The sequence below is a fragment of the Danio rerio genome, chromosome 12, assembly GCF_052040795.2.
Source record: "Danio rerio strain M-AB ecotype USA chromosome 12, GRCz13ab, whole genome shotgun sequence".
Lineage (NCBI taxonomy): Eukaryota > Metazoa > Chordata > Actinopteri > Cypriniformes > Danionidae > Danio > Danio rerio.
This window is the reverse complement of record NC_141032.1, coordinates 29,471,238-29,485,123: the sequence shown is the minus strand read 5'-3', so window position 1 is coordinate 29,485,123 and position 13,886 is coordinate 29,471,238. Positions and strand designations below refer to the sequence as shown.

At 34.8% G+C, this 13,886-nt stretch overlaps 1 protein-coding gene across 2 annotated transcripts in view; it reads right to left on the bottom strand.

The window, feature by feature from the left end:
- The window catches only part of skap1 (src kinase associated phosphoprotein 1), a 52,599-nt gene that overhangs the window by 24,829 nt on the left and 13,884 nt on the right, over positions 1-13,886 (bottom strand). For both annotated transcript variants that reach the window (XM_087275205.1, NM_001080011.3), the window contains 5 exon segments: positions 5,226-5,306; positions 5,067-5,150; positions 4,519-4,643; positions 4,337-4,400; positions 1,121-1,366 (listed from right to left, as the gene is read on the bottom strand). In XM_087275205.1, coding sequence (XP_087131331.1) covers positions 1,121-1,366; positions 4,337-4,400; positions 4,519-4,643; positions 5,067-5,133 — 502 coding nt within the window. In that variant the 5' untranslated portion in view covers positions 5,134-5,150; positions 5,226-5,306.

Sequence of the window (13,886 nt, the reverse complement as noted above, 5' to 3'; positions counted from 1 at the left end):
TTTCTTGACAAAAGTTTAAATTTCCCTGAATAAATATTTCTCAAACTTTGGATCAAAAGTTGAAGTCAGAATTATTAGCCCTTCTTTGATTTTTTGTTCTTTTTTAAATATTTCCCAAATTATGTTTAACAGAGCAAGGAAATTTTCACAGCATGTCTGATAATATTTTTTCTTCTGGAGAAAGTCTTATTTTTTATATTTCGGCTAGAATAAAAGCAGTTTTTAGTTTTTTTAAACACCATTTTAAGGACAAAATTATTAGCCACTTTAAGCTATATATTTTTTTCAATTGTCTACAGAACAAAACATTTTTATACAATAACTTGCCTAATTACCATAATCTGTCTAGTTAACCTTATTAACCTAGTTTAGCCTTTAAATGTCACTTTACGCTGTTTAGAAGTGTCTTTAAAAACATCTAGTCAAATAATATTTACTGTCATCATGCCAAAGATAAAATAAATCAGTTATTAGAAATTAGTTATTAAAACTATGATGTTCAGAATGTGTTGAAAAAATCTTCTCTCCGTTAAACAGAAATTGGAGAAAAAATAAACAGCTGGGCTAATAATTTATGGGGGCTAATAATTCTAAATTCAACTGTATGTGCTATATAATTGTATGTAAATAGTTTCTTTGAAGCCATTAGTTCGTACATTAACACTTAATTCAGCACTTTTTTTAGACAATGTCATAAAAACACTTTTGCTCAGCACTTTTCCAAACTGAAAATCTGAGAGGCACAAGATGATGAGAGGGAGATGAATGAAGGGCGGAAAAGTGAGAGAGGTGGTCACTCGATCCACCATCTGTGGCCAGCTCAGCTGCCCAGCACACATGGCAAAGTAAGGTGAAAATGACAGCACTCCAGAGTGATCTATTTCTCCTCGGAGATCTCATTAGGTCCTGCGAGGGCCCTGCTATCACTTTGGGTGACCAGATCTTGATGTATATGCTCTTATTGACGATGTTTAACATTTTAGCACTGATGGTAACAACCTTACTAGCTGTGCTCCACTAAAATCCCATCAAGAACTCATTCCTGTAGGGAAATTTACAGTCAAACTTAATACCAAAGGCATCCCCTTGATTTGTTTACAGTGTGATGCGTTGTTTTTACCGGGAAGTATTTCATAAATGTCCTCTTCCTCATCATCTTCTTCGTCTTCCTGAGGCAGTGCTTGGTCTTTCCACTCTTCATGGCTGTTTTGAGTTTTTCTCGGGGTTGTAACCTGTGCAGACGCTACTCCAGGTCTTGGAGGTGGTGGTGTTGTTGCTCGTTCAATATCATCATACGTCTCTTCCTCTTCCTCCACCTCTTCTTCTTCCTCGTCATCATCAAAAGGGATGAAGTTTGAGCTCAAATCTTGGAGAGAAGCCATAAAATCAATCACTAACACAGAAACAATGAAAGTGACAGCAGACAAACAACCAGTGTATTGGGCTTTGAAACCACTGGTGAATATGGTTCTATTTTAATATATTCAGATTTTAATTTATTTTAGATGCAACTGAAACTGGTCACACTCTACAGCAACTGGAGTGTCAGTAAACAGCTTAATATCTACTACCATCTAACAGATAATCTATAAGTAACTTTTTAAATACCTCCCAACTTATTCATCTTACACTAATAATAACAACAACTGTAAACTAACAGTCTATTAATTATCTAATATCACTCTTAATAATAATGAGGGTTAGCTGACATTTAGATGCTAATTTACTTGCAGTCATTAATATTTTTAAAGAAGACCATCAAAATTAAGTGAAACCAATGATAAGAGCAGCATAATTCCATTTATGTAAAAAGTTGACATCACAAAAACATAATTTTCAAATTTTCTTATTTTTTTCCCTGGTTAAGCTCAGATCTTAGAGAGAAGCTATAATAATAATGATAAATGCCTAAACAATTAAAACAACAGCAGACAAACAATGTACATATAGTGGTGTTTGAGACCACCTGTGAAAATGGTTCTATTTTTATTTTGATCTGTAAATTTAAATATCTTAAATCTAATTTACTTCTGTACTGATTAAACTGAATTTGAAGCTGCAGTTACTTTAGTCTTCAGTCTTAAGTCACTTTCCTGATCTTGAAAAGAAGCCTGAAAATAACCATTAATGCTGAAATAAGAAAAATGACTCATTCAGGTAAGAAGCCATTATGAAAGAGTAATACAAATTAAGCAAAATCCGATAATGCGTTCTGAAATGTAAGTCAATTAAAGGGACAGTTCGCCCAAAAATTAAAAATCTGTTGTTTATTCACCCTCTACTTCTTCCAAACCTGCATGGGATTCTGTCCTCCTACTGGTCAATGGCACACATTCTTCAAAATAATCTTTTTTTTGTGTTTAGTAAAACAAAGAATCTCATATATGTTTGCAACAAGGGAAGAGTGTGTAAATAAGTAAATGAGTTTTAATTTTTGTGAGAACTGTCCCTTAAATTTTAACTTGTTTATTAAACATGTAGAAAATCAGTATGGCTCAACAGCTGTACTGATGTTTGGCTAAAATAGCACTATAAATTGTGTGATGTTGCTTATCTACGTAATATGTTGTAACATTATTTATATTGTCTTTATTGCAATATGCCATTTTAAGTTTTGTTAATTCAAGTTTATGTCAACCAGCTACAAAAAAACTAAAGTAGCTGATTATCAAGTGTTTCGTGTTGTAAACATTAACAAACAAAAACAAAATGAGGTGCATATGAACCTGCTTCACTTGCTCTGAAGCGCCAAATATTTATTTATTTATTTATTTTTAATTAATTGTATTTCATTTTATTTTATTTCATTTAAATAGTAGTTACTTAGTCCATTTATTCATCAGCAGTAGCCACAGGGGAATGTACTGCCAACTTATCCAGCATATGTTTTTACACAGTGGATGCCCTTCCAGCTGCAACCCAACACTGGGAAACACCCATACACTCCTGCATTCACACACCTACAAGACCCATTTAGCATATTCAATTGATCTATACTGCATGTCTTTGGACTGTGGGGGAAACCGAAGCACCCGGAGGAAACCTACGAGAACACGGAGAGAACATGCAAACTCCACACAAAAATGCCAACTGACCCAGCCGTGGCTCCAACCAGCAACCTTCTTGCTGTGAGGCAATTGTGCTATCCTCTGCGCCACCGTGATGCTTCCTTATTTATTTATTTGTTTGTTTTGACTTGCAGATGCAACTGAATTTCAACATACCCTGTAGCACTTGACATATCAGTAAACAGCTTAATATCTACTTCTCTACTACCACTTTATTTTCAGTGTCCAAACAGATGTTCATCTGACTTTAAGTAACTTTGCATAGCAAAACTTGCCAACTTATTAATCTTACATTAATAATAAGCATAACCTAATAGTCTATTAATAATCTATTCTTACTCAATAATAATGAGAGTTAGCTGACATGTAGCAGCAAATTAGCTTAGTCAACAATTTTTCTAAAAAGCACAGTAAAAATAAAGTGTCACCAAATACGATAGAAGCATAAATCAATTTAAGAAATACATTGAAATTGCAATGAAAATAACATTAATTTCTTATTTTCTCAGTCTAGTTTTATTCTCTCTTTTTTGCCACAATTTTCCATAATGGCAGTGAGATGCTAGATGTAGTTTTTCCTTTTTGCTAAATTAAAATTTCAGGTAAACTTTATTTGTTTTTATGTTTTTATTTTAATTTTACCTTTAACAGATTTTCAGTATATACTTAGATGTTTGTCCACCATAATAAAATAAAGGTGTTAACTTATTACAGTGCTAATTTAGAACTTTTGTGCCAGTTGGCTGTATCTACATGTGCGAAGGGGGATGGGGAAGGAGAAAACTATCTCAGGAGTGTCCATTACTTCCCGCAAATCAGAGGGCCGCATTGAGCCCATTTTAGAGTGGCGAGGATGCCTCAGATCTGTCTCAGATGGAGCGAGAGCCTGATTGCAGGTGACTGAGCTCTGTAACACAGGCTATCGTATCCTCACTGCCTGGATGCCAAGCAGGACCAGATCGATGCCCCTAAAGGATGACCGGGCAAATCCCAATCAATTTCCTGTAAAGAGCGCAGCGCTACGGGGAAGAGGAGGCAGCCTGAGGCACGTTGGGCTCAGAAGCTCAATGACGTGCTGCATGAGGAGGTCTAGAGCCTGTCTTATTGGCTGTGCCGGAGGGAAAGTTATCGTTAAGCCTCTTTTTTATAAAACTGCCCTTTTCACCTCAATATGATCACTGTGGTGCTCAGCCCGAGTCAGATGCATTTATAAAATGATATAAATATGTTTTGCATCTCAATAAAAATGCATTTCATATGTGGCTTACCCTTAAGAACAAAATTGATCTGGTCCACCCATTCTCTTGCTTCACGAGGACTGCTGGCAGTGAACTGTAGAGGAAAAGCTATCATTGTGGATTTGGAGACTATAATCATTCTTCATTGTAATGACAGCAGGATGACTGACTGAACGTGAGGGTTAATGTGAGTGTGTTTGTGTGTGTTGAACCTGGTAAGAGCGTCTTCCAGGAGCACTCATCTCAAAGCAGGAGCTCTTCTTGGAGTCTTTGCGTAAACTGGGAACCAACTCTGCACTGTAACCATTGATATAAAACGAGCCCTTCTGCTGCTTGTCTGAATTCAGAACACCAAATTTAGTTTCTCAGCATCTCTGTATTTAATATTCTTGATACTGAAAGTGCTCAGCATAATTGAGTACACCTCATTTTGAAAATGAATATTTTTATCCATTTCTGAGTGAAAATAGAAAATGTATTTTGGTAAATTTAAACAAAACAGATTTATTAAACAGACATATTTATTCAAATAATATTAGAGTCACCAAACACATTTAGAAATTGAAAGATAATAAAATGAAATTCAAGCAAAATATTGCAAAAAAAATTACAACCTACAACATTATAACTAAATTTTCTATTTTCTATTGAAATATTAAAAATGAAAATTTAAATATTTAAAAAATGAATTTAAAAGAGAGATTTGTGAAGGGTGTAACTATATATGCTGAGCACTGTATTTACACGGAACAAGACATACCTTTATCACTCCCGAAGTAATAAAATATGGTGTTGTTCAGAACACACCATCGCTTTTGCCATTCCATGCTGAAGAAACTGTGATCTGACCAAAGAAATTCAAAAATATATAAATATTTGCAGATGTTAAGGTGCACATTAATTTTTTAAAGATATTTACCTCGTCTCTTTTTTTCCAGGTAACCTTGCTTCAGAATGTTACTCAGGTCTTGTGCAGCCACCAGAGGGATCTCTTCAAAAACTGTCAATCAGAAATCAAGAGAAATAATGCTGTGAAAAAAATGTAGCAAAGTGAAAACTATAAAAGGAATAAATAGCTAATAATAATAATAATAATTAAACTGAACAATGTTGCCATTTGTTTATGCACTTAAAATAAAAAAACTACAAAAACTATACATGTATGTATGCATACAGTGCTCCTCATATATGAGTACACCCCTCACTAATCTCTCATTCAAATAAAAATTTTCTATGCTTTACAATATTATATTTGTGCACATTAGTTTAGTCAGTACTGAAGCCAAATCTTGAGCTTATCGAAAAAACAATAATGGTTCAAAAATTAGTACACCCAAATTTAGGTTAGATAAAAATATTAAATAAAATTTTAAAAATAGCAAATTAAAAAGAAGCAAATGTGAAATGTTTTTGTTGAAATGTTGTAGGTTGTTATTTATTTTTTTTTTTTTGCAATATTTTGCATGAATTCAAATGTATTATCTTTCCATTTTTAAAGCTGTTCGATGACTAAAATATTATTTTAATAAATATTTATTTTTATTTATACACTAATATATATTACACATATTCACTGAGAAATGGATAAAATATTGCTTTTCAAAATGGGGTGTACTCAATTATGCTGAGCACTGTATACAGTTGAAGTCAGAATTATTAGCCCTTCTGACTTATTTGTCCCACTATTTATTTTCCCCCCAATTTCTGTTTAATGGAGAGAAGATTTTTCAACACTTTTCTAATCATAATAGTTTTAATAACTCATTTCTAATAACTGATTTTTCGTCATCTTTGTCCTGAAGACAGTAAATAATATTTTATTAGATATTTTCAAGACACTTTTATACAGCTTAAAGTGACATTTAAAGGCTTAAGGTTAATTAGGTTAACTAGACAGGTTAGGGTAACTAGGCAAGCTATTTATATATATAAAAAATAATAATAACTGCCTGTATTCTAGCAGAAATAACACAAATAAAACTTTCTCCAAAAGAAAAAAAATATTATCAGACATACTGTGAAATTTTCCTTGCTCTGTTAAACATTTGGGAAATATTAAAAAAAGAAAAAAATTTAAAGGGGGATAAATAATTTTGACTTCAACTGTATGTGTGTGTGTGTGTGTGTGTGTGTATCCAATAAATAGTTTTTTAATGATGTTGTTGGTGGGTTTATTAGGAATGGGTTTAAGTATAATAATAATAATTGTTTTATTATATAAAGAATAAAAACATTTCTTCTGAATTTCAAATAAAAATATGATCTTTTAGTAATTTAGGATAACAAATGTGTTTGTTTTTGTGATTGAAACAACCAGGTTAAAATATTGGTATTGCATATGACTGTTTAAATAATGAATATATGCATAAAAACATGACACATTTCGCAAAAAAAAGGTTTTCATTTGTTTATTAAATTTAGAAGAATTCAGTTGTTTGTAGAATAAAACAGAATCTATGCATTATAATATAATAATATACAGGAGGGCTAATAATTCTGACTTCAGCTAAATGTGATATAGAAAATAAATATTTATGATAAATATGGATATTTATAAGCACCCTTAAAAAGAGGATACGTACAAAGATGCTTTTTCCCTACTAAAATTCCCCTTGTCGTTGACTTTGTAAGAAGTGCTATAACTGACTCATTTGGTATAAAAGAGGGGGGTTCACCCATAAACAAATTGTCCCCATCTCTTGAAAGCACTGCTAATATGATGACAACTGTTATAGGAATATATCAAAATGTGGTGCAGGGCGTGCTGCGCTTCAATCTGCACCCACGCACCTATTTTTAGCATGTTTTCTAGGGCACATGAGCGTGGCAGCACAGAGGAACAATTTGCTGCAAACAGGGAAATGAGACACAAATCCTCACCCTCGTGCTCCAGCTTTCATCAGCTTCAAACCTCCAAAGCTAAAAGACAGTGTAGGCGACAGGTGGGCCTCTGGGCACATTACCAGGCTTATTTAAAAACTCATTTAAACATGAGCAGATGCTTCCTTCTCTTGAACTAATCTCTGTGGCATCTCTCGTCTTTGAGCTAAAAGGCTGCGGTTGGATGTATAACAGACAATGTTATGCAGTGAACTGAATTTGTCATTGGAGGAAAAAAAAGTTAAAAGAAAAACAACAAGTGTGAGAGGTGAGGTATAACTGCTATGTGAATCTAATGCCCCATAAATAAGACTCGGCTCATCAAAAGCACCCAGTCTGTGTGACATCACCACCGAGTCTGTAGTCTGCCATGTTATGTGTCCAGTTTATCAGACAGATGACCATCTCAGAGAGGAGCCCTTTGACCCTCGCTCTCATTCACGAACATACGTGAGCCTTTTCTGAACACGCAGCTATCATAAATACAACTGTTTGTCAAGGGTAAGCTGATGTATAATCAAAAAAAGAAGAAGAAAAAAAACGAGGCCTCAGTCCAGCCACTTCTCGGTTCATTTTTCTCCCTGTATGCTTTCGTCCAGACACCTTTTACTCCCCTCATCCATCCACATCCCCCTCTGTTCATTTATCTAAAAGGTCAAGCCCCGGTAATAGTTCAGAATAAACACAAGAAATGTGAGAATGACGCACAATTAACAGTCTCTCTAATCTTCACACACCTACTGACAACCTTCTTCCTCGGGCCTTGCTGTCTGACCCCACGGTGCGCTCAGAGGTTTAGGCAATGGCTAAAATGAATGGCGAATTTGTGTTCAGTCATTCTTCACAACCTAAGACCTGGAAACCAAACAGTGGGAGGATTTCTGGACGGTCACTGTATTCGTGATCCTTCCACAGGGTAGCAGTGTAACCAAACATTTCACCTAGTAAAAAAAATGGCATGTTTTTCTTTTCTCAACTGTCTCCAAGGAAACCCAAGACTCTGATTGGATGAACAGACACAACATTCAACTTCTGTCACTTCTTTCAGACCAATCAGAGCTTGACATTTTTAAAGCCACAGAGAACAAAAACCAGAGCCTGAACCAGATTATATTTCTGTCCGTTTCTTACATTCCATCAGTTCCCGTGCATGTTTTTTTTATCAACATGCACGATTGAAACCATCATAAACAGTCATTCATTTCTGTGGACTTATTAAAGCACCATAAAAATGCACATGGCATTAAGGATTTTCATTTCGACTATAAATTGCATTTTTAATTATTCAGAGCAGTGAGGTTTCTTAACTATCACCCCTTGCATTCTCCCTCCATAATTAGCATAAGACCAATCATTTCCATTTAAATGTGCTGTGGATGTTTATGAATATTTCAGAGTGTTACATCATGGAGGCTCTGTGGCTTCTGACTTCATTTATTTAGTTCTATCATATTCAACTATATTCAGACATAACAAGCAGCACCAAAACTTCTCATATATTCATTCATTATAGTCCCTTAATCAGGGGTCACCACAGTGGAATGATACGCTAACTTAATGATACGGAACCGGAGCAGCTGGAAGAAACCCACGCAAACACGGAAAAACATCTAAACTCCACACAGAATTGCCAACTGACCAAGCCAAGGCTCAAACCAGCGACTATCTTGCTGAGAGGCAATCGTGCTTATATATATTCACTCTGAAATAAAAGTTTTTTTATTGGCTTTGATAGTTCCATGAAGAACGCTTGAATCCAGTAAACTTTTCAATGAGGTATATGCATGCACACAGACTTTTTATTTTAGTCAGCCAGCCCCAGGGCTTCCTGTGAATTGTCATCCTATACAAAATCACACAGTTTAAGATCTGATTTCTTTAAAAAACAGCAATCATTACTGCCTGGCGTAGTTACAATATAAAGTGGGTATCAGACTAAACAAGATGCACTGCATCAAATAATATTTTTTTCGTGTCATGTAACATTTAAAATATGGAAATTAATTTTACCCCAGTATTTTCAATGGAGTTTTTGCACTATAGCCTGCTGCTATTGATGGCATCTGCGTTTAAATGGTCTGTTTTACAACCAAATGGATGGGTGAGTCTATGTAACTGATTATATTTGAATTACATTACAACATCGATGCTGTAAAAAGAACCTTATGAAATTGAAAATAGTCACATAACGCTTTCACCGGAAATTCATCATTTGCTGAAAAACACTACATGTGCATATACCCCATTGAACAAAGGTTCTTTTTCACAAAAAAAGAGCTATTTATTCTTTGATTATATTTCACAGAAAAGTGCTTTGGGTAACAACAAAGGTTTTTGGAATAACTATATGAAAATCTTTTTTTCGTTATTTATGGCATCTTTTTTTTAGGAGTGTGGCCCCACTAAGGGGACATCCATATCTAAGCTTGATATTTTCACACACTTTTAAAACTAAAGGTTTTTATTGCCATCGATCAGGACTGCATGATAGTGGGGGTGGGTGAGGGGGGGGGGGGGGGGGGTGGATGCATTTAAATGTTTTGCATTTCTGCAACATTTTGCGATATGAACCCTATTTTACCAGATGCCTTGAATATTTGTAAGATTGACGTTTTTAGAAAGGCTGAGGTTATTTTTTCTATCTCTATAAAATTTAATAAACAAGCTTCTTTTATATTTTTTCTGTGAAGTCATAATGGTAGTCAAAAACAGATATTGAATATTCAAATATAAAATAACACATAATAACAAACATGAAATGAAAGTAATCAGTTTTTTTGTGCCTGAATGCTTTAACCTTACTTCAAACACAGTAAGAGAAACAAAAACTCAAGCAAATTATAACCTTTAATTGCACATTCTAATTACATTAATTTCTAACTGTATTTCAGATTTTGTTCATCTATTATCCTTATTCTTGACATTGCGCATCAGTTATGTGACAATTGCAGATGTGTACAATAGGATCTCAAAATGACGTACTGTGCAGCTCAAGTATCGACGGTTCCTTTAACAACCACAGAACTTTTCTGGAGCCTCTCAACTGAAATGTACGGTTATATCCAGTATGGCATGATCACCTAAAAAGTTATCCTTTGTTTCTGGAAGAAAAACGTTAGGCCTCTTTTTTTCTGACTGGCTTCTTGGAAAGAATTAGATATACCACTTCTGGAAACTCTGCAAAATTTGATAAAATGTGGGATCTAGTCTTTTTTTTTAAACACCATAAAGACTAATAGTGTTGTTTAATTTCTGTAGATTGTAAGTTTTTTTCTCTCTTTTTACATCCATTGCTGTGTCTTTTTGTAGATCATATATATATATATATATATATATATATATATATATATATATATATATATATATATATATATATATATATATATATATATACTGTATGTCTGTCATCATTCTCCCTTGTTTGATGCTTTATTTTACAATTTGCACAGATTATTGTTTTAAGATGGGTTTGTCTGTCTGTTGCTTGTTTTTCTGTCTGCAAAAACTAATTTAAAAAAATCCAAAAACAAAACAACTACAGAACTTTTAAAATGCAGGTTCTTTATGTTATAAAATGTATTCGATCATTAAAATGATCTTTTAAAAACAATTTGTTAAGAAACCCAAAATGGCATCACTAAAAAGCATTTTGAAACCTTTATTTTTGAGGAAAAACGAGCAGAGAGAAAAAAAAGGAGCGACACAAAGCTAATGACTTTCCTCCAGGCGCTCTCCGCGGCTGCTAGACGCTTTGTGGTGATGCATGGCACGGCCTCTGCGATGTGGCAGGCTGAGATTGGTGGAGTGAGGCATCGAGCGTGCCACACAGAGGGACGTTCATCAGTGCCACGGCAGCGGGAGAGAGGGGACTGATGCCACGAGAGGAGCTCAGCGGGATACCAGAGAACCAAGAGATGTCCGGCCTATTCTCCCTCACTCTCTCTCCTTCTGCAACATGGAGGTATAGGCAGAGCTCCAGGTCATGCTACTGCTATCAGTCCACAGCACACTGCCTGCCAGCGCCAATGCACTGCTGTGTTTACTCCACACGGACTCGTTTCGCAGAAAACCCTTCTGTAACAATGACACGGAAAACGGATTTGACAGAGAGAGCAGCCGGTCTCAAATGAGTGGTGAACAAACAACCTCATATACTATTTAATTAATTAGCGTTTGTCATAAGCTCGGATATCGGATAATAAAGCTGGGATCTGTGCACATTTAACACACTCAGCAACATGCGTAATATTGCGCTCACAGGTGATGTTATGAGCACAGCAGGTTATCCAGCTATAAAAATCTGATTGATGCCGTAATGATCCAAGGAAGTTAATGTAAAACAGCATTAAATAGCATCACAGTTGAGTGGCTGTGAGTCAATGACAGGGCACAGGCAGTACTGATGGATGCAGAGTCTGTCAAAATCTTGTTTTGTTTACAGATTTAAGTTGGTTTTTGTTCATTTTAAGATGCCTGACAAAAGTTCGTTAACCACAGCTTGCATTATAATCTTTTAGGTAATCTTTTAAACTGCATAATAAATCTACTTCTGGGTGGATATATTAAATCTAAGACTTCCAAACAATTTAATTTACTGTGGACTTTCACCATGTTACAAAAATATATAATAAAAAAGCATCATCTTATACAACTCATTTTATGGAATTTCTCAGTGAAATTAGGCAATGTATTTTGGTGCATTTAAACGAAACAGATTTATTAAACATAATTATTAAAATAATATTTCAGTCACCAAACATATTTAGAAGTTGAAAGATAATACAATTCAATTCAAGCAAAATTCAGCAAAAATAAATTACAACCTTTTAAACTAAATTTTTCAAATGTAAAATAACACTTCACAGTCTTCACTGTAAACATGAAATGCAAGTAATCTGTTTCTATTGCTTGAATGCTTTACCTCACTTTGAACACAGTAACAGAAAACAAAACTGTGCAAATTTTAAACTTTAATTCTATGATGGTTAAGCTTTGCAACAAATCTTCAAATTACATTCATTTCAAACTATATCAGGTTGTGTTCATCCCTATACTTGATCTGTTTTGTGACAATTGCAGATATGTACATTGTCCTTGGCATCTCAAAATACTGCAAAAATAAATTACAACCTATCAAATTTTTCTAATTTTTTGCTTTCTTGTTTTTCTTTTTTTTTGTATTTAATATTTTTCTATAACATATAAATTTAGCTTTATTAGTTTTGGGACCGTTATCATAAGTCATTTTGTTAGATAAGCTCAAGATTTGGCTTCAGTACTGACTAATTTAATGTATATTCTCAAATATAATATTGTTTAGCTACCTATTAAAAATATGAATTTAAATGAAGTTTCACAAACTAATTTCGAGAGGAGCATGTGATATGATTGACTGCAGCTGGCCATTCATCTACACTCATTAGCTAGCCAATCAGATCGATCCAAACTCACTATAAGTAACCTAGCTAAGAACTACTCCATTATCTTCGTTTTCCCGAAGAAACCCCCCTTCCACCCCTTCTCCTCCTTTCCTCTTTTGCCGAGGGGAGCTCTCGAGAACACCTGATCTCGTACTCCCCTCACATGCTCTATGGACCTGGCGGGAGCCCTGGGCTCAACTATCTCCGAGCTCAGGGTTCTCTCCTGGGACAGCATGACAAACCTGCTAACTTGCTAACAAGTTGTCAAACAGTATCTAAGTGTGAACTCTTGAAAAGAGAGATTTGTGAGGGCCGTACTTATATGTGCTGGCACTGCAAGTGTGTTTTTCTGTTCATATGTTTATTCATTTATTCACTTTCTTTTCAGCTTATTAATCCGGGGTCACCACAGTGGAATGAACCACCAACTTATCCAGCATATGTTTTACGGATGCCCTTTCAGCTGCAACCCATCTCTGGGGAACACCCATACAATCTCATTTACACACATACACTAAGGACAATTTTAGCTTACCCAATTCACCTATAGTGAATGTCTTTGAACTTGTGGGGAAAACTGGAGCACATGGAGGAAACCCACGCGAACGCTGGGAGAACATGCAAACTCCACACAGAAATGCCAACTGACCCAGCCGAGGCTCGAACCAGCGTTCTTCTTGCTGTGAGGCGACAACACTACCTACTGTGCCACCGCGTCACCCCTCTTTTCATATGTGTCAAATGTATTTTTTTTTTCATATTCTTAACATATGTGCATTTAGGATAGCATGAGTGCATTACACGTTTACCTTGACATTTCCAAAGCGACCATCGATATGATGCAATGATTTATTGTAGATTCAGTCGGCACAACATTCAAGGCCACTAACTTATTAACAGAATTGATTTACTGTGTCTATGAATGATTACTATCCAATCACCAAGATCTCATTTGCGTACTGAACACTGCATACTGAATTCATGCTATGGCTGATATCCAATAAATGGAAAACATTTAAAAATTAATTACTAAAACTAAAATTAGGCGTCAAAGCACTGTAATAGACAAATGAGAATTAAAGGTATTATTACTGGAGATTATAATTAGCAGGTTTACTTATTATTAATGGTTAAGAAAGCATAAGATGATGACAAATATAAAAGATGAAAATAAAGAATAAATAAATATAGCACATTTTATCCTCCCTGTTCATAATGTGTACTTTTATTTTATGTTCATCTGATTTGCCCACCAAAACAGCATTCAGTGCAACATGTTC